The following is a 23,254-nucleotide window of genomic DNA, read 5'->3' as shown; positions in this document are numbered from 1 at the left end:
TGTAATCTGACTTTAAGCTCCATTTAAAGTTTTCTCTCTTAACTCCTTTAAAACAAATTCAACCAACATATTTATAACTACATTTACTCAAGTACATAAGTACAACTACAAAGCACACATGTACTTTTACTATCAGAATATTTAGCTGCTCATACGTAAAGGTACTTTTACTTCTTTACCATCAGTGACTAAATAAAAACCTGTTTAAATAAATATTGATCTATGAGTCCTAAAACACATTATTGTACAGTTAAGTTTAATATCTCAGAACATCCCTCTGAACGCAGTAGATTGTTTCTATATGTTCATATTTTCAGTGCAAAAACAAATGTGTAACAGACATAATGAAGATTAAGGACACTTTAATAACATAATAAATCACGTTGTACATCAAAGGCAACATTTTAAGTCACATGATTGTTTCTAAACTGTTACTGGAATAAAAGAAGTGATTTGGTTCGTCACATTAAAGGACATTTTAACATTTTAACTCTCAACATCTCACAGTTTAGAGACCAAAAGATTTAGAAAATAATGTTTCTCTGTAACTCTATATGAATATTGATTGTTATTAACCTCATGAGTCACTTTCTGAAACAGACATTATGTAACTCGGTGAATTCTGTCGTATTAAAACACAGAATACAACGTTCAGTCGTCGGCGTATTAAAAGGTTTAGTGTTGATTCAACTTTAGTTAAGTTGTTCCAGAAAAAAATCAACTAAAGTCTTTGTCTCACGATCATAAAATTAATGTTGAAGAAGTCCGACTCTGTTCTGGTGTGATTCATGATAATAATAATAATAATAATAATAATAATAATAATAATAATAATAATAATAATAATAATAATGACAATGACTCTAATCTATCCTCACTTCGATGTCAACAGGCTTCATTTCTTGGACAAACACTACATCGTGGTCATTGAGGTCCGGCTCTCTGAAGTCGTCCTCCGGCTCGTCTTTACAGACGACCTGCGAGGACTCGGAGTCCTCGATGGGCAACTCGATCGCTCGGTTCAGGTAATCTCCCTTCCGGCGGTTCTTTGCCGCTATGGTGACGACCTGCGACGCGACGGCCCAGGCGAACTCCACCTTCCGATGTTTCTGAGAGCTCAGATCGAAGTTGTACTCCAGAATCTCGTACAGTGCCGGAACGTATCGGTTGCAGTTCTGCTCCACGTACCGGTGCATCTCAAAGAGGACCCCCCTCGTCAGCACTCGCAGGTCCAGTTTTGGTTTGGCTTCTCGTTTGAAGCCGACGTCGAGGTCCAATCCGATTCCTTCGCAGATGCGATAGCCGTTGACCTTTTCCGTCTCCACATCTCCGTTGAGAACCTCAGTTTCCGACAACAGATCCTCCGAGCCGTTGGCGGCCGACGATTGAGGATCGAGCGGCGAGTGACCGTTCAGTGGGACGACCGTGTTCAACCACCGGTTTACCGTCAGCGATGTGTGCTGCCTCTGCCTCTGCATCAAGCTTTTCTGGGTGGCGTACCATCTGTGGATCACCTGCGACGCCTCCGTCGCTCCGCTCTGCAGATCCACATCGAAGTTGTGCTCCAGGAGGTCGTTGACCGTCTCGCGGACGGAACCGCACAATTCTCTGACAAAGGCGAACACTTCGAGCACGGCGCCGGTGGTCAGGACTGTCAGATCGAGCTTCTGGCTCGCTGGACGTTCTTCCATCGACCAAAGATCGAGGTTGATCTTCTTACAGAACGGATGTGGCTCCTGGCTCGTCGCCGAGGCCGGCGGGTCCGAGTCCGTCCGCTGCTGCGCCGTCTCAACTTCCTGTTCGGTTTGAAAATCGCTGGTCACGTCGACCATGTTGTAAACTTCCGGGAAATGAAAAGGACTCTTGAGGAACTCCGTTTTCCATCTATCAGGGTGGCTCTGAAGAACCTTTTCTTTTGTTATCATGTAAAATATAAAATTCCGCTGATGCACCTCATCTTGGAGGACGAAGTTGAAGTTGTTGTCCAGAATCTCAAAGAAGAAACTGCATATGCTCTTCACCATCGCAGTCGCAAATTTATAAACCTCCAACAACACACAGTTGCTGAGTATCTGTAGATCCAGGTTTTGTCTGTTGGCCGAGGCGACGTTGAAGTCTAAACCTCTCTCTCTGCAGCGGGCGAACAAGTCGTTCACTCTGCTGGACTTCAGGATTTGTTTGGAGCGAGTCGCACGTCTCGTCCACAGCTTCTGTTTCGGTGTTTTTACGTTCGCGTCCTCGTTTTCATCTTCTGAAAACAGATCCGAGACGGCGTTTGGAGTCGTGTTGTTTGGACGAACGTGAGACGAACGAGGGCTGAGGTCAGAGATCTGAGGCGGCTCCGGGGAGACGAACACTTCCTCCTCTTCCTCCTTTACATCTTTTATTTCTATCAGACAACTTCCAACCTTTATTTCTTCCGAATCCGACTGCATCTCCGTCTCAAATTCAACCGGACACATGTACGAGAGGTCGCCATCCTCATAAAGGTCTTTGGCGTCCTCGTCCTCGTCCTCGTCCCCGTCCCTGAGCCTCAGCGTCCCCCTTCTCTTACTGGCCATTGCCAGCTCTTCCGGTTCCTGGTCATCGGGGTCGCTTCTCTTTTTACGTTTCTGTGTCAGGACTCTAAACGCCTCCTTTCTGAAGGCGTCCTTGTGCTCGGCGGTCAGGCAGGCGTACTTCCTCTCCATCAGCTTGTTCACTTGTGCGCGAAACATCGTTTTTTCCAACTCGTGACCAAAGTTTTGCGTGACCAGGTCGCAGACAATCCCAGTGTGCGTCCCGCAGAGCAATCTGGAGAAGTCGAGCAGCTCCAGCATCGCCCCGTTGGTCACCAGGTTCGGGTTCACTTTGTCTTCGCGTACGTCACCCGGTCGGAAGAGCAGAGTCACGCCGAGGTCTTTGCAGAACGGGTACGCGTCGGTGGTGAGCTTCACCTGGACTCCTCTTCGTCTCTTTACGACGAACTCAGATCCGGTACTCTCCGTCCTCTGGTCCTCTGCAGACGGGACGCTCTTGCTGCCGTCTGAGAGGACAGAACTGTCCACCAGTTTGTTCCTTTTAGGGTAGTAGCGTCCCGGCTGCTGGGTCCCAGCGGATGCCATTATAGCACCGAGGTCCGGAAGTGGAAACGCTTCTTTCCATCTTTGAGGTTTCAGCTTGATCTGGTCCCTCAGCAGCTTTGCTTTGCCGTGCACGCGCCTGGCATAGTCGTAGTACTGCCGGTCGTCGTCCACGTCAACGCCGATGTCAAAGTTGAACTCCAGCAATTCGAACAAGAAATACGTCTCGGACTTGGTCACCGTTTTGGCGAAGTCGCACAGTTCCAGCATCACGCCGTTCGTCAGCTCGCTGATGTCCAGCTTTTCCTTCCTCTCCAACGCCGCGTTGAACTCCAAACCGATTTCAACCGACTTGGGGAACGGGACGGCGCTCTTCTGATACCGAACGCCGTGGTGGATCCGCCGCCGCCAGATGCACTCGTCGAAGCCTTCCATGTGGACAAACCTGACAGAAGCCGCTGAGTCTTTGTGTCCTGAAGAAGATCTCAGGATCCCAAGTGGACTCCCTTTACTCCTCAGTCTGTGAGAGAAAACACAAACCTTTAAATACTGCAGCTGTAAATATCACTAAAAACATTAAAATCTTTTAAAATGTGCAGGTACTACTACGGTAAAGATACTTTCATCCTTAAGAAATACTGTCTTTGATGTACTATTTTGAGACATAAGCATCATTTAACAAGACAAACCTTTTGTCCCCTAAATGATTACAGAATACCACACCTAGACGCTGGGTACTAGCCGTCAGTACTACAGCACAGTACTAATACACAGACAGTCAGTACTCACCAAGTATCATGAGGCCTTTTAACATCAGAAATACTTTGTGTGTTGTGGTTTTGAGAATCCTAAATGAAGGAACACAAACATGTGTGACGGAACCGACTGTGTCAGTATGAAGTATGACGATGTATATTATCAAGGTGTACATGTATATTAATATTAAAAAAGGTACACAGAACACAGAATACTTCTCACTCAGACGTCACAAGGTTGTGAGCAGGTCTCAGCCTTCACCACTAGAGGTCAGTCCAACACAACAGCACGTGAGGTGATGAAGATGAAGATGAAGATGCTCTGCAGGTTGTTGTACTAGTACTTTTACTTCAGTAAAGCATCAGAATACTTCCTCCAGCTCTGATGGATCGTTCATAGAGATCACATCCGTTTGTTTGAGAAGATTAAAAACTGAACTTTAAAACTGAGAAATGATTTATGGAAATATTGATAATAAAAAAAAATGTAATTCTGCTTTTAATAATAATTTTAAAAATAAATGAATAGTAAAAAGAAAAAGCTTAAATTAACTCTTTAATACACTACAATAATCTGTTCTCCTTTCAACAGAATAAGGTTGTTATTTTATATTATTTTAATTCTTCTTTGTTCATTTGATTTATTTTTACTAATTAGTAATAGTTTTAATTTGCTTATTTATCTGTTATAATAGACACATCAAATATGTTTCTTTCTTCCACTTGAATCCTGTTTAAAGCTCATAAAAATATAATAACGTTTTTAAAAGTTCATCATTAGAAGAATAAAGTTCACATCTCGCTATTTATCTTATTTATATATTAATATAAAGCTAAATAACTTAATTTCAAACATTTAATTATTCTGATTTAAGATTTAAAATCACGGTTCAGAACTTTTTATTGGAAACAAATTAAAAACTGTTAAAATGAATTATGAATCAGAATAGAAGAGAATCTAGAGGGAAAATATTTTATACAAAAAAAGGTGAAATCATAAAAAAATAATAATTCGGTTTTATTGGAATTGTTTAACGTTAAAAGTGAACTATTTATTTCTTAATAAAACATAAACACAATGGTTTTACAAACATAACATGATGATTAAACGTGTAAAACAAAGACTAATAATAATAACAAGACATTTATTGTTATTTTTTTGTTTGTATTAAATCACCATCTGTGCACACGTCTTTGTGTTATTGTTCTATTGTATTATTTTATTTTCAAATCTGCATTGTTGTTCGTAAATTTGTTCAATAAAGTTTTTACCAAAAGGAGAACCCTGAACGCAACAAAATGGCCGCTCCGTGCAAACACACAACTTCTCTCTGAAAAGTTTAAATGAGCTCGAGGACAAACAGGGCGGAAAGAGTTCCGGTTCCCACGCGGAGGAGGAGGAGGAGCAGCACGCGCACTTACCGATCACCGGAGCGCTCCCCGGCGATCCCGGTGGAGGAGGAGGTGACGGTGAAGTAACGTGAGGAGAAACCGGTAGCCTCTCACGAGACGATGCTCACGTTCCAAACACCGGAAACACACCGAGAGGAGGACGCGTTCAGGGACGCATCGGAAACTCCGCTTTTACAGGCGACGGTTCAGAGTTTACATTTTACAGTTTATTAAATACCATCGACAGAAACAAATACAAGTACATGAACGTGAGGCCACGAGTTTAAATAGTGAATATAGTACTTTATACTGTACTGTGTTAGTACTTGTGATAAAGACAAAAACATGTTTCCGCCCGGTCTCGAACCGGGGACCTTTCGCGTGTTAGGCGAACGTGATAACCACTACACTACGGAAACGAGCTGGTCGTGGTGTGTTTATGTACCAATAGGAATATTCCATCTCGTCCAGCAGCAGGTAGCGTGTGTGTGTTTGTGTGTGTGTGTGTGTGTGTGTGTGTGTGTGTGTGTGTGTGTGTGTGTGTGTGTGTGTGTGTGTGTGTGTGTGTGTGTGTGTGTGTGAGAAATGAATAAATAAATGAATATATGAATGAAAGTGTAGATAAATAAATAAAAGTTGATAATCAAACAGGACATAAAGAAATACATATAAAATGTTTATTTCATGAGACTAGACGGGTGGAGAGCCGTGGACTCCCTGGTCGTAGCTGTGGAGGAGGACAGGTGGAGACAGCTCACGGATCACCTGGTCAAACGAGAATCAACAGAGCCAATGAGAACCATTTGATTTCATCTTGTTGACATGAACAACATTACATTACATTACATTACAGTCATTTAGCAGACGCTTTCATCCAAAGCGACTTACAATAAGTGCATTCAACATCTCTGCAGACGTCTCAGACCTCTGACCCGATAGAGAATATTAAACATGTTGTTGTTGTTGTTGTTGTTGTAACATGACATCTACACTGCTGTCTGTGACACTGGAGTGCTGCCTACTGTCTGTCTGCATACACCTCAATTTAATCTACAACAAAGAGACACATTCATATATGATCGTTCATGTTTCAACGGCTTCATATTCATTATGATGTAACCAGGTGGAGCACACTTCAAACACATGCAGGCTTAGTAACACAGCCGTCACCAGGACAACGAGGAGAACCACACACCAGAACATAGAACATGGTCCAGGGCTGTCGGATAACGTCAGAATCAGAACGTCATGAATGAATATCTTGTTGTTGCTGGTATGACTTACTTTAACATACAGATAGAGAAATACATAAATGAAGGTGAACAGAAATGTAGAAATAGATTTATTTATGTCCTGTGTAAGTATCAACTTTTATTTATTCATTTATTTATTTATTCTTTTATTTATTCCTTGTTTTATTTATTTATTTATTCTTTTATTTATTTATTTATTTATTATTGTATGTATTAATTTCTGCATGTATTGATGTTGAAGACATTGTTGCTCTCAGCAGTAGTATCTGGTCACGTGAAGGTTTAGTGATTCCATAAAGACAGTTAATGAGTTAATGAGTTAACGAATTAACGAGTCAGTGATGAATGATCAGGTTGTAGTTTAATGTGTTCAACATCTTTGTAGTCTATGACTCTCCTTTATTAAAAGGAATTAAAAGATCGACAGATAATTATAAATGTGTTGAAAAGAATAAGTAATGTTTCCGCCCGGTTTCGAACCGGGGACCTTTCGCGTGTGAGGCGAACGTGATAACCACTACACTACGGAAACAGCTGCTATGGTAAACACGTGACCCGGAATACATATGTACCACCGACAATGAGTGAACGTGGGAAAAACTACTGTGATTTTCATTGTACTATATCTCAGAAGGTCCAGGAAGCACACCGACCAATCACAAGCGTTGTAAACCATGTGATGCTCCTCGGCCAATCAAATGTGTGTTCTGATAAGCGCCACTCACAGGAGAGACGGGGGCGATAGCCTCCAGTCAGATGAAAGCTAACGTCAGCTAGCCTCTCATCATAGGGAAGCTAACGTCAGCTAGCCTCCTGACGTCCTTACTTTATATATATATATATATATATATATATATATATATATATATATATATATATATATATATATATATATATATATATATATATATACTGTATATATAATACATGAATACCTCTCTTCTGATCCACCAGCTACCATCGGGTGTAGCTGCTCAGAACGTTCTATAACACACATATAAAGTGACATATTTCATCTCGTCTTCAGCAGATGAACACATGATGAAAACCAGTCACAGTGAACCAGAGCTCTGCAGTACACATGGAGAACGTGACATATTATTATATTATCTCCACTCAGCTCCACCTGGTGACAATACAAACACAACGTTTAATTATCATCACAAAGTGCAACACTGAGACATTTTGATCTGTTTATGTCATAAACATGAACATGAATAACTGTTGATCCTAAACCAGCAGGACAGAAATAAAGAATACGATCCAATTAAAAACGGATATTTATTGATTGACTTAAATTAAATGTCTTCATGTCATTTAAAACAAAAATCGTTTGCTCAGTTCATAGTTTAATCTGTTTAATTATGCTGGTATGGTAATATTAATGTATTAATAATTTTAAGTCTGCATGTAGGATAATATCGATAATTCCGGTTTTAAAGACGATCAATAACGGAAAACTATCTGATCAATAAATACAAAGCAGTGACGTGTGGTGAGGCTCTGACTCTACAGGAGTCACATTTACAGACATATGAACCCAATAGAGACGCTTACATCACCATTCAATGGAAGCTTGACCATTGACTACTGGTTGTTTTTCATATTTCATATCAGCATTATTTACACACACATTAAGGTACAGATTTGATTCCACCGGGAGCGTTTCAGAAGCGGAGCGCCACCCGCGAAAATCTGCGTAAGAACCCGGATGTATAAAGAGAACAACAAACACATAAAAGGTTACTTTACCTGTCCGACGATGAACTGATGATGATTTGTTCATATTTCACTGTTTTTAAGCTTAGATATAGAATCTTACATTTTTGTGCTCAAAGCAAACTATAAGAAGAAGACGAAGAAGAAAAGTGTAGAAGAAGAAGAGAAGTGTAGAAGAAGAGCAACGACAGAACAAGCATCAACCCGACCCGTGGGCTCTCTCTCGCCCCCTTCAGTGAGTCAGAGGTACTGTTTGCCTCTCTGTGCTTCTTCACTGAGGTTTAATGTCAGATCAACACTAAACATGTTCTACACAGACGTGAAATACATTATTCTATGTAAAGAAAGGACCTCTAATAAAAGAGTCTACAGATATTACAGTGGTGACAAACAATGAGAAAGAAAAAGACACGATCTCAACCCAGTTAGTGATGATTCACAGTGAGGTGAGGAACAGCTGGTCACTGTCTCACCTCACTGTCTCCTCTGTTTGAACAGGATATGACATCATTCAGAGATTATGATTATAAAAATGATTGAAATGATTGGAATCATACAGAAATTACATTTATAGCACAGATCAGTAGAGAAATATTAATATTTATTTTATCATTATTATTTTTTTACTTTTCCCTGATACAATTTGAATAAATTCAACAATTGTTGCAGCCTAGTGTCGAGCTGTGGACTTCACGGACACAGCAGAGCTGAACTCTCTAAACGTTCTCCATTCATCTCTATGGTAGTTCTCGTCACTATGGGTGTAATACAAATTCTGGCCACAAACAGGATTTTGGCAGTTTCTCACTAAAAGAGACCTCGTGTTTAGGTCTGAGTGTCAGACTGCAGCTCACAGAATACTTCTCACGAGGAGAAGTAGAAGTTGCAAAGATGCAACAGTTTCCAATCAAACAGCTGTTAATATTTTAGGTGTTTCAATCTCAACAGTGACAATACGACATGTGACCCCATCTGACGAATCAATGGGCCGACGTGGTAGTTTATGAATGTTAAGTAGGTGTGAAGTGTGTTTTAAATATAAAAGTATAGTTTGTAAAACGCGGCTTCACTACATCTCAGAGGTACATATTGTACTATTTACTGTACTACATCTCAGAGGTAAATAAGATAACAATAAGGTAAATCCATAAGTGTTAAAAAAAAAAAATCCATCATGCCAACATTCTTATGAAATATACAAAATTAAAAATGACAACATTTTTATGAAATAAGCAAAATCCTTAATGATAAAAAATGACAAAATTCCATAAGTATAAAATGTTGTCAATTCATGAAGTACAATAATAAGAACAATTCTTGTGAAATAACAGATTGTGAACATTGAGTATTGTTCTTCAGGATGTAGAAGATATATGTCACTGCCTATCTCTGATCCATTCCAAAGAAGTTGCTCCTTCTCGATTTAAATGTCGCACATTTTGCCGATTACAATTTCCTCGCTCACATCCTGCTGATGTCGCCGCCATCTCTCCACCTTAGCTCGAGTCAGCCTGCAGCCATGTTCAGATGGTCTTCACAGCCGGGACCACACCAAGCTCAGGTGGGGCTCGTCAGCTGCCGATCAACATCCTGAAAGACAGAATAGACAGCGACCGGGACACAGACCCCTAGTGGAAGGGAGGGGTCGTCACAATGTATGAACTCCATCTACTGGTTGGAAGCTACTAAACAAGTGAGTAAGTGGACCTTGAGCTGTGGTTGAAGGATTTTATAAACAAACTTATAACCCGGCTCATTAATCTTACTATTGATAAAATGCATTTAGTGTAATACCAGTGTACCGCTATGATTTTGAAACTATGTAATTAATAAAGAAATGCATGCAGTGTAATACTTGAAGGTACAACCACGTTCACTGGCGGAGAGAAACTCCAAAAATCCAGTTACTTTGAACGCACCGAAGACGTCACGTGCCCAGGGGGGCGTGGACACTGCCTACCGCACTCTATCCTATCATCAAGAAGAGCTCCAATGGGATGAAGTCACACCGTTTCTGTTGGTGTATATGTACCTGGGTTTGTACTTTGTTCTGGATTCGAGGGTGGAGCAAGAGACAGTTTAACTGCAGCCTGTGGAATCGTCAGCTGAGAATTTTGTACTCTCTATTCACAACGCTTTTTGACTTTATTAAATACGCTTTATTATAACTTTTGATCCAAGTTATCCTGTGTTCCTCCGGAAGTTCTTCATTGAAACACAACATTAGTCAAACTGCTGATTATGAGGTCAAGGATGAAGATCCAAATTCAACTTTTATACCAGCATGGTCAAAAAGTCCTTAAAGTGCTGAAGTTTGAACAACTAAGAAAACTCCATCTGCTGATGAAGACGGTGAGGTGCTGTTGAAAGCTCCAGAACAAGTTGGGACCTTGAGTTGAGATTGTTTTGTAAAAGACATGAAAGCTTTTTCCTTCAGACCGATACGAGGCTATGATACATGTCCAATGTGACGACTTCAAATATCTTGTTTTAATAGAAAAAATAGATTGTGAACAATATAAATAAAGAGTACTTATTGTACAATTCTTAAAATGATGAGACCTCATATATCTGTTATTTTGAATACATATCTAAGGAAAAGTCACATTCATATCTCAGTGTGCTAAACAGGAAATAACATCTTTTTACATTTTCCAGAGAGGAAGATGTCGAGGCTTTGGTTATGACTCACAATCTGATTATTACAGTAAACTGTCTGTTAGATTCAGCTCATTCACAGTTTCATAGTTTATTAAAGTGTTTAGTTTTCTTTGAACAGCGATGATAGAGATACATGTATCACAGTGATCTTCATGAATTTCATCTCTCTGTGTGTGAACACATGAAAACTGATCTTTTGCACATATTAAGAAATTAAGAACACTTATGAAATAAGCAAAACACAATTATGAATAAGAATAATCTTTAGTTGTAAAAATAAGCAAAATCCTTAATTACATAATATTGTAAATTCATGAGGTAAAAAATAAGAAAAATCTTGATGAAAAAGGAAATTTCATTAATTGCAAAATCAAGCCAAAAACTCATGATTTAAGCAAAATCCTTTATTAAATTTGTTTTTGACACAGAGATGATTGGTTGAAGCAGCAGGTCTGTAGACACAGAGAGATGATGAAAGTTCACATTTACCCTCCATTGAACAAGATGGACCCTGAATAAGGATGTGATGTCACAGGTCTGACAGACAGACAGACAGACAGACAGGTGTGTCCTCTCAGGTGGAGCTCAGCAGTCTATGGAGGCTTTGAAGCTTCCAGAAACAAGCCCACCTCTCTACACAGGATGTCGTTGTCCTGGAAACCCACTGACTGTCACTGTAAAGAGGAAGGAACAAACTGAAAACATTGCTGTCAGAGATGATGTCATAGATGATGTCACTGATGGGCTTACCTGAGCAGGTGAGATCCACGATGGAGGAAGAGGAAGATGATGCTAAACAATCCCTCAGAGCAGATCCAGACCGAACACAGTCAGAGTAGACCCTCCACACAGATCTCTTTGAGGACTTCTCTCTGTGTATGATAGAAACAGCAGAGCCACAGTCCAGCTCTCTACAGACAACATCTGCTTCCTTCATGGTCCAGAGATAGCCATCTACTGGTCTCCATTCTCTTTGTTTCATCTCCAGAGTTCCTGCACAGCGACTGGCTCCTCTCAGCAACCTGACAGGTTCTGAACAGAAACAAGAGAGTCGTCAGCAAAAGAACAAAGTGAGTTTCAGTAGAACAAAAATGAACCAGATCAAAGCTGCAGCTCCTCTTCTACCTGAGCAGGTGAGTCCAACAGCTTTGCCAGGTGAGCAGGTGTTTCTATCTGAGCCTGAGCTTCTACAGTCCAGGAGAGCAGACTCATGGCCCCCACACTGGAACTCTTTGGTCCACATTGGAGCCTCCACTTCTCCATAGAGCGCCCTCTGGAGGACTGAAGGAGCCCCACAGCCAAGCTCCCTACAGACCACCTCTGCATCCTGCTGGTCAAAGTCATCTTCACACACTGAGGACCACCGCTGATTAGACTGGTTAGGCTGCTTAGACTTCACCTCCAGTCTGCCTGAGCACAGACTAGTCCCATTCACCAGCCTGACAGAGTCTGGAGAGATGATAGAAGATGAAAGAGAGAGAGAGAGAAGAGACACCAGACACTAAATAACAAGATGTCATGAAACAATGATTCAGAGAAGGTGGTCTTACCAAAGTAGGGCACTTTGGAGCTGCATTATGAAACGGAGCTCAGAAGCTCAGAGACGGATTAATGCTACTGGGTTCATCATGTTGTGCTAACAGAGAGAATGTTCCTCTACTTCCTTTATTATCATGTAGACTTCAGCAGCAAGCGTTGTGGTGAAGATGTTCAACATGAAAGAAGGGAGAGATGTTGCCTTGAAGATTAAGAGTTCTGTAGGGACCAGGACTCTACAGAGAATGGTATTCTGGACTCACTTGGAGGAGAAGGGCTTAGAACACAGAGACCTACTGCTGCACACTGATGTAAGATGCTGATCAGAGGAACATTGTTGTTGACATTCACTGAGACTTTCTGAATCTTTCATCACATGTAGAAGATGCACAACTAGAGGACTACCAGTGGCTTCTGGATTCAGTGTTTGTGACAGATCTCCCCACACCTCAGAAGATGTGCCTTGAACTTGATGAAGAAACATGTCTCCACTTCAGCAACACCAGGTGCTGAGCCAGTAGAGTTAAACATGCAAAGAAGTCACGTTTGAAAGCAGACAATGGAGAATCTAATGTTACACCGAATAAGGAAGAGACAGGTGAAGACTCATGAAGGGATAGAGCCACCTCAGAGAGTGTTTTAGAGACAGATTCCCAGGATGTAGTTAGAGAGGGACTGGACCAGAACATAGGAAGTAGACTGACACATACATGATGTCACTGATGGGCTTACCTGAGCAGGTGAGATCCACGATTGAGGAAGAGGAGGCTGATGTTACACAATCTCTCAGAGTAAATCCAGAGTGAACACAGTTATAGTGGATAAACCACACATCTCTCCATGAGTACTCCTTTCTCTCTCTGACAGAAACAACAGAGCCACAGTCCAGATTTCTACAGGCAACAGCTGCTTCCTTCATGGTCCAGCCAGAGTGTAGTACTGGTCTCCAGTCTGCTAGATGTTTCACCTCCAGTGTTCCTGCACAGCGACTGACTCCTCTCACCAACCTGACAGGTTCTGAACAGAAACAAGAGAGTCGTCAGTAAAAGAACAAAGTGAGTTTCAGTAGAACAGAAATGAACCAGATCAAAGCTGCAGCTCCTCTTCTACCTGAGCAGGTGAGTCCAACAGCTTTGCCAGGTGAGCAGGTGTTTCTATCTGAGCCTGAGCTTCTACAGTCCAGCAGAGCAGACTCATTGCCTCCACACTGGAACTCTTTGGTCCACATTGGAGCCTCCACTTCTCCATAGAGCGCCCTCTGGAGGACTGAAGGAGCCCCACAGCCAAGCTCCCGACAGACCACCTCTGCATCCTGCTGGTCAAAGTCATCTTCACACACTGAGGACCACCACTGGTTAGACTGGTTAGACTTCACCTCCAGTCTGCCTGAGCACAGACTAGTCCCATTCACCAGCCTGACAGAGTCTGGAGAGATGATAGAAGATGAAATAGAAGACACCAGACACTAAATATCATTCTGACTTATATTTCTGAGAAGATCTGTGACCCACAATATAAATGTGTTCATAAAATGATCCCTAACATCTAGAAGAGATGGAGCTGGACTCTCTCCTGAAGGAGTGTCCAGACTGAAGGACGGTGTGGAGATTCTGACGAGCCCCCGGCTGAGCTGAGCTGCTCTAAGTTGTGTCCAGTAGGTCATTGGTGCCTGTTATGGTGGAAACCAAAGAAGCTGCTGGTGGAAACCAGTGAATAAGAAAGCTGTGAAGCTGAAGGAGGAGTCCTTTCAGGCTGGTTGGTGTTTGGCCCAGAGGACTCCTGAAGCAGCAGACATGGAGGTTTAATATATAAAGATATCTTGGTGCATTCAGCACCTGATTTACTGAGGCAGCAGCTCACCAGATAAGTCTGCTGCCATTCTAGCTGCTGCATGTGTGTGTGTGTCCACCTGGATGCATTACTGTCATAGATGATGTCATAGATGATGTCACTGATGGGCTTACCTGAGCAGGTGAGATCCAGGGTGAAGGAAAAGGAATCGGATGTTAAACAATCCCTCAGAGCAGATCCAGAGTAAACACATTGAGAGTCGATCAACCACACAGATCTATCTGAGGACTCCTCTCTGTCTCCGATAGAAACAGCAGAGCCACAGTCCAGATCTCTACAGACAACAGCTGCTTCCTTCATGCTCCAGTCATAGTGATGTGCTGGTCTCCAGTCTCCATGATGTTTCATCTCCAGTGTTCCTGCACAGCGACTGACTCCTCCCACCAACCTGACAGCTTCTGAACAGAAACAAGAGAGTCGTCAGTAAAGAAATTAATTTAATTAATAAAATATCAAACTACACCTTGAGTGCTGGTTCTGCTTCATTGGTTCTTTATTTCTTTTTTATTTCTCTATTTACCTGTTGAAGTGTGATTTCCTTCAGCCTGGAGTTCTGGAGAAATAGACACATATTTGTTGTTTTAAGTAAATATAATAGAAGTAGAAATGTATTTGCAATTTTCATCAAAAATGTATTGTAATGTTGTTACATTTATATTCAGACAGTTGAACCTGCATTAAAAAACAAGACTGTGTTTTAGACATCTCCTTCTGTTTCAGCCAATCACAGAAGAGGAGATTAAAGGGTCATATTTTTTTCTAACTTTATGTCAACCAAGAAATGTATTATTTTGTTAATTTCTATTCTTATTAACAAGGGCTTCCCTCTGAAGTCAGAGCAGCCTGAGGGGAGGGGCTAAAAATAGAAGTGTCCAAAGTTAAGAAGACATAATAACAACATATTATAATGATTATCATCAGGCAGCACAGAAAAAGGTTTAAAAGGGTTTAAAAGGGTTCTGCCAATCAGAGGCAGTGAGTCATGATGCTCTCTCAGTACTCAGTGATGAATACATTGTGTTTCCTGTGAGTGCTTCACAATAAAAGCCCCCATTGTGATTGTCTTGTTGAGGTGTTTTAATGTGAAGCAGCATCAGTAAATGTTGAGTCAGCATTAGCAGTTACTTAATGCTGCTCTGATCGTCTGTAGCAGAGTGAACAGGAAACAGTGAGGCTGATATCAGATTACAAACAGCCTCACTGATCACATGCTGCATCGCTTCCTGTCTGTTAGTCACGAGTGTGAATCTATGGAGGACTCTACCACCAACACTATAAAACACTGCACACAGAGACCATTACTGAATATACATTAACTACATGAATATTTACTTACTACAAATATAATCAATAACTTATGATTTGATTAAAATGTTGGATTTTAACTTGAATGTGTACGATTTTACAAAGTTCAGGAAACATCATCACGTTTAATAAACTAAGAGGAAACTTGTGTTTATGTGTGTGTGTGTGTGTGTGTGTGTGTGTGTGTGTGTGTGTGTGTGTGTGTGTGTGTGTGTGTGTATGTGTATGTGTATGTGTGTGTGTGTGTTTGTGTGTGTGTGTGTGTGTGTGTTTGTGTGTGTCCTCTCAGGTGGAGCTCAGCAGTCTATGGAGGCTTTGAAGCTTCCAGAAACAAGCCCACCTCTCTACACAGGATGTCGTTGTCCTGGAAACCCACTGACTGTCACTGTGACAGAGGAAGGAACAAACTGAAAACATTGCTGTCAGAGATGATGTCATAGATGATGTCACTGATGGGCTTACCTGAGCAGGTGAGATCCACGATGGAGGAAGAGGATTCTGATGTTAAACAATCTCTCAGAGCAGATCCAGACTGATTACAGGGAGGGTTGATCCTCCACGCAGATCTCTCTGAGGACTCCAATCTCCGTCTGATAGAAACAGCAGAGCCACAGTCCAGATCTCTACAGACAACATCTGCTTCCTTCATGGTCCAGTCAGAGTCATGTACTGGTCTCCAGTCTCCTCGTTTCATCTCCAGAGTTCCATCACAGCGACTGTCTCCTCCCACCAACCTGACAGGTTCTGAACAGAAACAAGAGAGTTGTCAGTAAAAGAACAAAGTGAGTTTCAGTAGAACAGAAATGAACCAGATCAAAGCTGCAGCTCCTCTTCTACCTGAGCAGGTGAGTCCAACAGCTTTGCCAGGTGAGCAGGTGTTTCTATCTGAGCCTGAGCTTCTACAGTCCAGCAGAGCAGACTCATTGCCTCCACACTGGAACTCTTTGGTCCACATTGGAGCCTCCACTTCTCCATAGAGCGCACCCTGGAGGACTGAAGGAGCCCCACAGCCAAGCTCCCGACAGACCACCTCTGCATCCTGCTGGTCAAAGTCATCTTCACACACTGAGGACCACCACTGGTTAGACTGGTTAGACTTCACCTCCAGTCTGCCTGAGCACAGACTAGTCCCATTCACCAGCCTGACAGAGTCTGGAGAGATGATAGAAGATGAAAGAGAAGACACCAGACACTAAATATCATTCTGACTTATATTTCTGAGAAGATCTGTGACCCACAATATAAATGTGTTCATAAAATGATCCCTAACATCTAGAAGAGATGGAGCTGGACTCTCTCCTGAAGGAGTGTCCAGACTGAAGGACGGTGTGGAGATTCTGACGAGCCCCCGGCTGAGCTGAGCTGCTCTAAGTTGTGTCCAGTAGGTCATTGGTGCCTGTTATGGTGGAAACCAAAGAAGCTGCTGGTGGAAACCAGTGAATAAGAAAGCTGTGAAGCTGAAGGAGGAGTCCTTTCAGGTTGGTTGGTGTTTGGCCCAGAGGACTCCTGAAGCAGCAGACATGGAGGTTTCATATATAAAGATATCTTGGTGCATTCAGCACCTGATTTACTGAGGCAGCAGCTCACCAGACAAGTCTGCTGCCATTCTAGCTGCTGCATGTGTGTGTGTGTGTGTGTGTGTGTGTGTGTGTGTGTGTGTGTGTGTGTGTGTGTGTGTGTGTGTGTGTGTGTGTGTGTGTGTGTCCACCTGGATGCATTACTGTCATAGATGATGTCACTGATGGGCTTACCTGAGCAGGTGAGATCCAGGATGGAGTAAGAGGAACCTGATATTAAACAATCCCTCAGAGCAGATCCAGACTGAACACAGCGACGTTTGATGAACCACAGAGATCTCAGTGAGGACTCCTCTCTGTCTCCGATAGAAACAGCAGAGCCACAGTCCAGATCTCTACAGACAACAGCTGCTGTATTCAGGGTCCAGTCATAGTGATGTACTGGTCTCCAGTCTCCTTGATGTTTCACCTCCAGTGTTCCTGCACAGCGACTGACTCCTCCCACCAACCTGACAGTTTCTGAACAGAAACAAGGGAGTCGTCAGTAAAAGAACAAAGTGAGTTTCAGTAGAACAGAAATGAACCAGATCAAAGCTGCAGCTCCTCTTCTACCTGAGCAGGTGAGTCCAACAGCTTTGCCAGGTGAGCAGGTGTTTCTATCTGAGCCTGAGCTTCTACAGTCCAGCAGAGCAGACTCATGGCCTCCACACTGGAACTCTTTGGTCCACATTGGAGCCTCCACTTCTCCATAGAGCGCCCCCTGGAAGACTAAAGGAGCCCCACAGCCAAGCTCCCGACAGACCACCTCTGCATCCTGCTGGTCAAAGTCATCTTCACACACTGAGGACCACCACTGGTTAGACTGGTTAGACTTCACCTCCAGTCTGCCTGAGCACAGACTAGTCCCATTCACCAGCCTGACAGAGTCTGGAGAGATGATAGAAGATGAAAGAGAAGACACAAGACACTAAATATCATTCTGACTTATATTTCTGAGACGATCTGTGACCCACAATATAAATGTGTTCATAAAATGATCCCTAACATCTAGAAGAGATGGAGCTGGACTCTCTTCTGAAGGAGTGTCCAGACTGAAGGACGGTGTGGAGATTCTGACGAGCCCCCGGCTGAGCTGAGCTGCTCTAAGTTGTGTCCAGTAGGTCATTGGTGCCTGTTATGGTGGAAACCAAAGAAGCTGCTGGTGGAAACCAGTGAATAAGAAAGCTGTGAAGCTGAAGGAGGAGTCCTTTCAGGCTGGTTGGTGTTTGGCCTAGAGGACTCCTGAAGCAGCAGACATGGAGGTTTCATATATAAAGATATCTTGGTGCATTCAGCACCTGATTTACTGAGGCAGCAGCTCATCAGACAAGTTCTAGCTGCTGCATGTGTGTGTGTGTGTGTGTGTGTGTGTGTGTGTGTGTGTGTGTGTGTGTGTGTGTGTGTGTGTGTGTGTGTGTGTCCACCTGTATACAGTACTGTCACTGATGATGTCACTGATGGGCTTACCTGAGCAGGTGAGATCCAGGGTGAAGGAAAAGGAATCTGATGTTAAACAATCCCTCAGAGCAGATCCAGACTGAACACAGTGACGTTTGATCAACCACACAGATCTCAGTGAGGACTCCTCTCTGTCTCCGATAGAAACAGCAGAGCCACAGTCCAGATCTCTACAGACAACAGCTGCTGTCTTCAGGGTCCAGTCATAGTGACGTACTGGTCTCCAGTCTCCTTGATGTTTCATCTCCAGTGTTCCATCACAGCGACTGTCTCCTCCCACCAACCTGACAGGTTCTGAACAGAAACAAGAGAGTCGTCAGTAAAAGAACAAAGTGAGTTTCAGTAGAACAGAAATGAACCAGATCAAAGCTGCAGCTCCTCTTCTACCTGAGCAGGTGAGTCCAACAGCTTTGCCAGGTGAGCAGGTGTTTCTATCTGAGCCTGAGCTTCTACAGTCCAGCAGAGCAGACTCATTGCCTCCACACTGGAACTCTTTGGTCCACATTGGAGCCTCCACTTCTCCATAGAGCGCACCCTGGAGGACTGAAGGAGCCCCACAGCCAAGCTCCCGACAGACCACCTCTGCATCCTGCTGGTCAAAGTCATCTTCACACACTGAGGACCACCACTGGTTAGACTGGTTAGACTTCACCTCCAGTCTGCCTGAGCACAGACTAGTCCCATTCACCAGCCTGACAGAGTCTGGAGAGATGATAGAAGATGAAAGAGAAGACACCAGACACTAAATATCATTCTGACTTATATTTCTGAGAAGATCTGTGACCCACAATATAAATGTGTTCATAAAATGATCCCTAACATCTAGAAGAGATGGAGCTGGACTCTCTCCTGAAGGAGTGTCCAGACTGAAGGACGGTGTGGAGATTCTGACGAGCCCCCGGCTGAGCTGAGCTGCTCTAAGTTGTGTCCAGTAGGTCATTGGTGCCTGTTATGGTGGAAACCAAAGAAGCTGCTGGTGGAAACCAGTGAATAAGAAAGCTGTGAAGCTGAAGGAGGAGTCCTTTCAGGTTGGTTGGTGTTTGGCCCAGAGGACTCCTGAAGCAGCAGACATGGAGGTTTCATATATAAAGATATCTTGGTGCATTCAGCACCTGATTTACTGAGGCAGCAGCTCACCAGACAAGTCTGCTGCCATTCTAGCTGCTGCATGTGTGTGTGTGTGTGTGTGTGTGTGTGTGTGTGTGTGTGTGTGTGTGTGTGTGTGTGTGTGTGTGTGTGTCAACCTGGATACATTACTGTCATAGATGATGTCACTGATGGGCTTACCTGAGCAGGTGAGATCCAGGATGGAGTAAGAGGATCCTGATATTAAACAATCCCTCAGAGCAGATCCAGACTGAACACAGTGACGTTTGATCAACCACGCAGATCTCAGTGAGGACTCCTCTCTGTCTCCGATAGAAACAGCAGAGCCACAGTCCAGATCTCTACAGACAACAGCTGCTGTATTCAGGGTCCAGTAATAGTGATGTACTGGTCTCCAGTCTCCTTGATGTTTCATCTCCAGTGTTCCTGCACAGCGACTGACTCCTCCGACCAACCTGACAGCTTCTGAACAGAAACAAGAGAGTCGTCAGTAAAAGAACAAAGTGAGTTTCAGTAGAACAGAAATGAACCAGATCAAAGCTGCAGCTCCTCTTCTACCTGAGCAGGTGAGTCCAACAGCTTTGCCAGGTGAGCAGGTGTTTCTATCTGAGCCTGAGCTTCTACAGTCCAGCAGAGCAGACTCATGGCCTCCACACTGGAACTCTTTGGTCCACATTGGAGCCTCCACTTCTCCATAGAGCGCCCCCTGGAGGACTAAAGGAGACCCACAGCCAAGCTCCCGACAGACCACCTCTGCATCCTGCTGGTCAAAGTCATCTTCACACACTGAGGACCACCACTGGTTAGACTGGTTAGACTTCACCTCCAGTCTGCCTGAGCACAGACTAGTCCCATTCACCAGCCTGACAGAGTCTGGAGAGATGATAGAAGATGGAAGAGAAGACACAAGACACTAAATATCATTCTGACTTATATTTCTGAGAAGATCTGTGACCCACAATATAAATGTGTTCATAAAATGATCCCTAACATCTAGAAGAGATGGAGCTGGACTCTCTCCTGAAGGAGTGTCCAGACTGAAGGACGGTGTGGAGATTCTGACGAGCCCCCGGCTGAGCTGAGCTGCTCTAAGTTGTGTCCAGTAGGTCATTGGTGCCTGTTATGGTGGAAACCAAAGAAGCGTGTGTGTGTGTGTGTGTGTGTGTGTGTGTGTGTGTGTGTGTGTGTGTGTGTGTGTGTGTGTGTGTGTGTGTGTGTGTGTGCGCGCGCAGTACTGTCACTGATGGGCTTACCTGAGCAGGTGAGATCCAGGGTGATGGAAAAGGAATCTGATGTTAAACAATCCCTCAGAGCAGATCCAGACTGAACACAGCGACGTTTGATCAACCACACAGATCTATCTGAGGACTCCTCTCTGTCTCCAATAGAAACAGCAGAGCCACAGTCCAGATCTCTACAGACAACAGCTGCTTCCTTCATGGTCCAGTCATAGTGATGTACTGGTCTCCAGTCTCCTTGATGTTTCATCTCCAGTGTTCCTGCACAGCGACTGACTCCTCCCACCAACCTGACAGCTTCTGAACAGAAACAAGAGAGTCGTCAGTAAAGAAATTAATTTAATTAATAAAATATCAAACTACACCTTGAGTGCTGGTTCTGCTTCATTTGTTCTTTATTTCTTTTTTATTTCTCTATTTACCTGTTGAAGTGTGATTTCCTTCAGCCTGGAGTTCTGGAGAAATAGACACATTTGTTGTTTTAAGAAAATATAATAGAAGTAGAAATGTATTTGCAATTTTCATCAAAAACTTATTGTAATGTTGTTACATTTATATTCAGACAGTTGAACCTGCATTAAAAACAAGACTGTGTTTTAGACATCTCCTTCTGTTTCAGCCAATCACAGAAGAGGAGATTAAAGGGTCATATTTATTTGCAACTTTATGTTGAACAAGAAATTAATTATTTTGTTAATTTCTATTCTTATTAACAAGGGCTTCCCTCTGAAGTCAGAGCAGCCTGAGGGGAGGGGCTAAAAAGAGAAGTGTCCAAAGTTAAGAAGACATAATAACAACATATTATAATGATTATTATCAGGCAGCACAGAAAAAGGTTTAAAACGGTTTGAAAGGGTTCAGCCAATCGGAGGCAGTGAGTCATGATGCTCTCTCAGTACTCAGTGATGAATACATTGTGTTTCCTGTGAGTGCTTCACAATAAAAGCCCCCATTGTGATTGTCTTGTTGAGGTGTTTTAATGTGAAGCAGCATCAGTAAATGTTGAGTCAGCATTAGCAGTTACTTAATGCTGCTCTGATCGTCTGTAGCAGAGTGAACAGGAAACAGTGAGGCTGATATCAGATTACAAACAGCCTCACTGATCACATGCTGCATCGCTTCCTGTCTGTTAGTCACGAGTGTGAATCTATGGAGGACTCTACCACCAACACTATAAAACACTGCACACAGAGACCATTACTGAATATACATTGACTACATGAATATTTACTTACTACAAATACAATACAAATATGATTAAAATGTTGGATTTTAACTTGAATGTGTACGATTTGACAAAGTTCAGGAAACATCATCACGTTTAATAAACTAAGAGGAAACTTGTGTTTATGTATGTGTGTGTGTGTGTATGTGTATGTGTGTGTATGTGTATGTGTATGTGTGTGTGTGTGTGTGTGTGTTCTCTGATTTAAAGATACAACAGTAGTATTGTAATAAAACACATCATCTCTAAATAATTCCTACCTGAGCTCCACAGCAACAGCAGCAGCATCAACAGGTGATCCATGATTTCCAGGTAGACCGTCTCTCTGTTTGTCTCTCTGTTTGTCTCTCTGTTCGTCTCTCTGTTCGTCTCTCTGCCCGTCTCTCTGCCCGTCTGAGTGTCTGTGTGCTGTCCTTGGTGTATATCTGCGTACAGGAAGAGGTGGAGCTTTAGTTTTACAGAGAAGAGTCTCTCTCACATGATCAGCTTCTTCTGTCCACCATGTTTCCAGTCTGACCAGTGGATCAGACACTTCTTCACTCTGGTGTCTTGTTCTCACTTTGGTCTGACAAAAATCTGTTTAGTTTAGCATGTGGGAAAAGCAAACTATGTTTCCGCCCAGTCTCGAACCGGGGACTTTTCACGTGTTAGGGGAACGTGAAAACCACAACACTACGGAAACAGGGTGAAGGTGTTGCATTCATGTACACCGGGAATATCCTGCACGGCTCCGTATGTTTCTGTAATGTTACATTACATTACATTACATTACAATCATGTTGGATTTAAAGTCCAGCGTTACTTTATGTAAACATGTTCAATGACATCACCACATTATGGAGAGACGTGGTGCGTTCAGGGGCCCTGGGGAAACTGGTCATATATGTGTAGCAGAGTTGAAAAGATTCAAATTAAATCTGTTAAATGAGGAAACTCTGAGTTATAAAGTGTGTTTTAGATAAAGAAATTATAGCTAGTAAAACGCAGAGGTACATATTGTACTTTTTACTGTACTACATCATATTGTACTTCTTACTGTACTACATCTCAAAGGGACATATTGTACTTCTCACTGTGTACTTTTTTTGTTTTCGACCATTGGTCGATCATAAAACTTTATTGTTCTGTCATTTAAA

General features: G+C 42.8%; 2 protein-coding genes and 2 non-coding genes across 7 annotated transcripts; all 4 read right to left on the bottom strand.

The window, feature by feature from the left end:
* Positions 1 to 345: 345 nt before the first annotated feature.
* On the bottom strand, positions 346 to 5,306 carry LOC137888320 (uncharacterized). Its single transcript, XM_068731698.1, has 2 exons — positions 5,240 to 5,306; positions 346 to 3,582 (listed from the first exon to the last, which is right to left on the bottom strand). Exon 2 carries the CDS (start codon positions 3,495 to 3,497, stop codon positions 864 to 866), a length of 2,634 nt encoding a protein of 877 aa, XP_068587799.1. The 5' UTR covers positions 3,498 to 3,582; positions 5,240 to 5,306; the 3' UTR covers positions 346 to 863.
* Positions 5,307 to 5,555: 249 nt separating this feature from the next.
* trnav-aac (transfer RNA valine (anticodon AAC)) lies at positions 5,556 to 5,628 on the bottom strand. The gene has a single exon. It is a non-coding gene; the product is annotated as a tRNA-Val (tRNA).
* A 1,293-nt stretch (positions 5,629 to 6,921) lies between these two features.
* On the bottom strand, positions 6,922 to 6,994 carry trnav-cac (transfer RNA valine (anticodon CAC)). Its single transcript has one exon. It is a non-coding gene; the product is annotated as a tRNA-Val (tRNA).
* A 4,237-nt stretch (positions 6,995 to 11,231) lies between these two features.
* On the bottom strand, positions 11,232 to 22,518 carry LOC137888283 (scavenger receptor cysteine-rich type 1 protein M130-like). Of its 4 annotated transcripts, none has more exons than XM_068731653.1 (18): positions 22,379 to 22,518; positions 21,316 to 21,348; positions 20,909 to 21,193; positions 20,214 to 20,528; positions 19,836 to 20,120; positions 18,936 to 19,250; positions 18,558 to 18,842; positions 17,664 to 17,978; positions 17,286 to 17,570; positions 16,372 to 16,686; positions 15,997 to 16,278; positions 14,750 to 14,782; positions 14,343 to 14,627; positions 13,489 to 13,803; positions 13,111 to 13,395; positions 11,968 to 12,291; positions 11,593 to 11,874; positions 11,232 to 11,516 (listed from the first exon to the last, which is right to left on the bottom strand). In XM_068731653.1, the coding sequence occupies exons 1-18, from the start codon at positions 22,419 to 22,421 to the stop codon at positions 11,476 to 11,478; spliced, it is 4,323 nt and encodes a 1,440-aa protein (XP_068587754.1). In that variant the 5' UTR covers positions 22,422 to 22,518; the 3' UTR covers positions 11,232 to 11,475. The 4 variants fall into 4 exon arrangements, with proteins under 4 accessions (XP_068587754.1, XP_068587757.1, XP_068587755.1 ...); XM_068731656.1 differs by having other exon boundaries at positions 14,343 to 14,624; XM_068731654.1 differs by having other exon boundaries at positions 19,836 to 20,117.
* Positions 22,519 to 23,254: the final 736 nt, after the last annotated feature.

Source organism: Cebidichthys violaceus, unplaced genomic scaffold (genome assembly GCF_023349555.1).
Source record: "Cebidichthys violaceus isolate CVI_PGR_0920_01 unplaced genomic scaffold, fCebVio1.0.p SCAF_53, whole genome shotgun sequence".
In the NCBI taxonomy this organism is placed as follows: domain Eukaryota; kingdom Metazoa; phylum Chordata; class Actinopteri; order Perciformes; family Stichaeidae; genus Cebidichthys; species Cebidichthys violaceus.
This window is presented reverse-complemented; position numbering and strand designations above follow the sequence as displayed.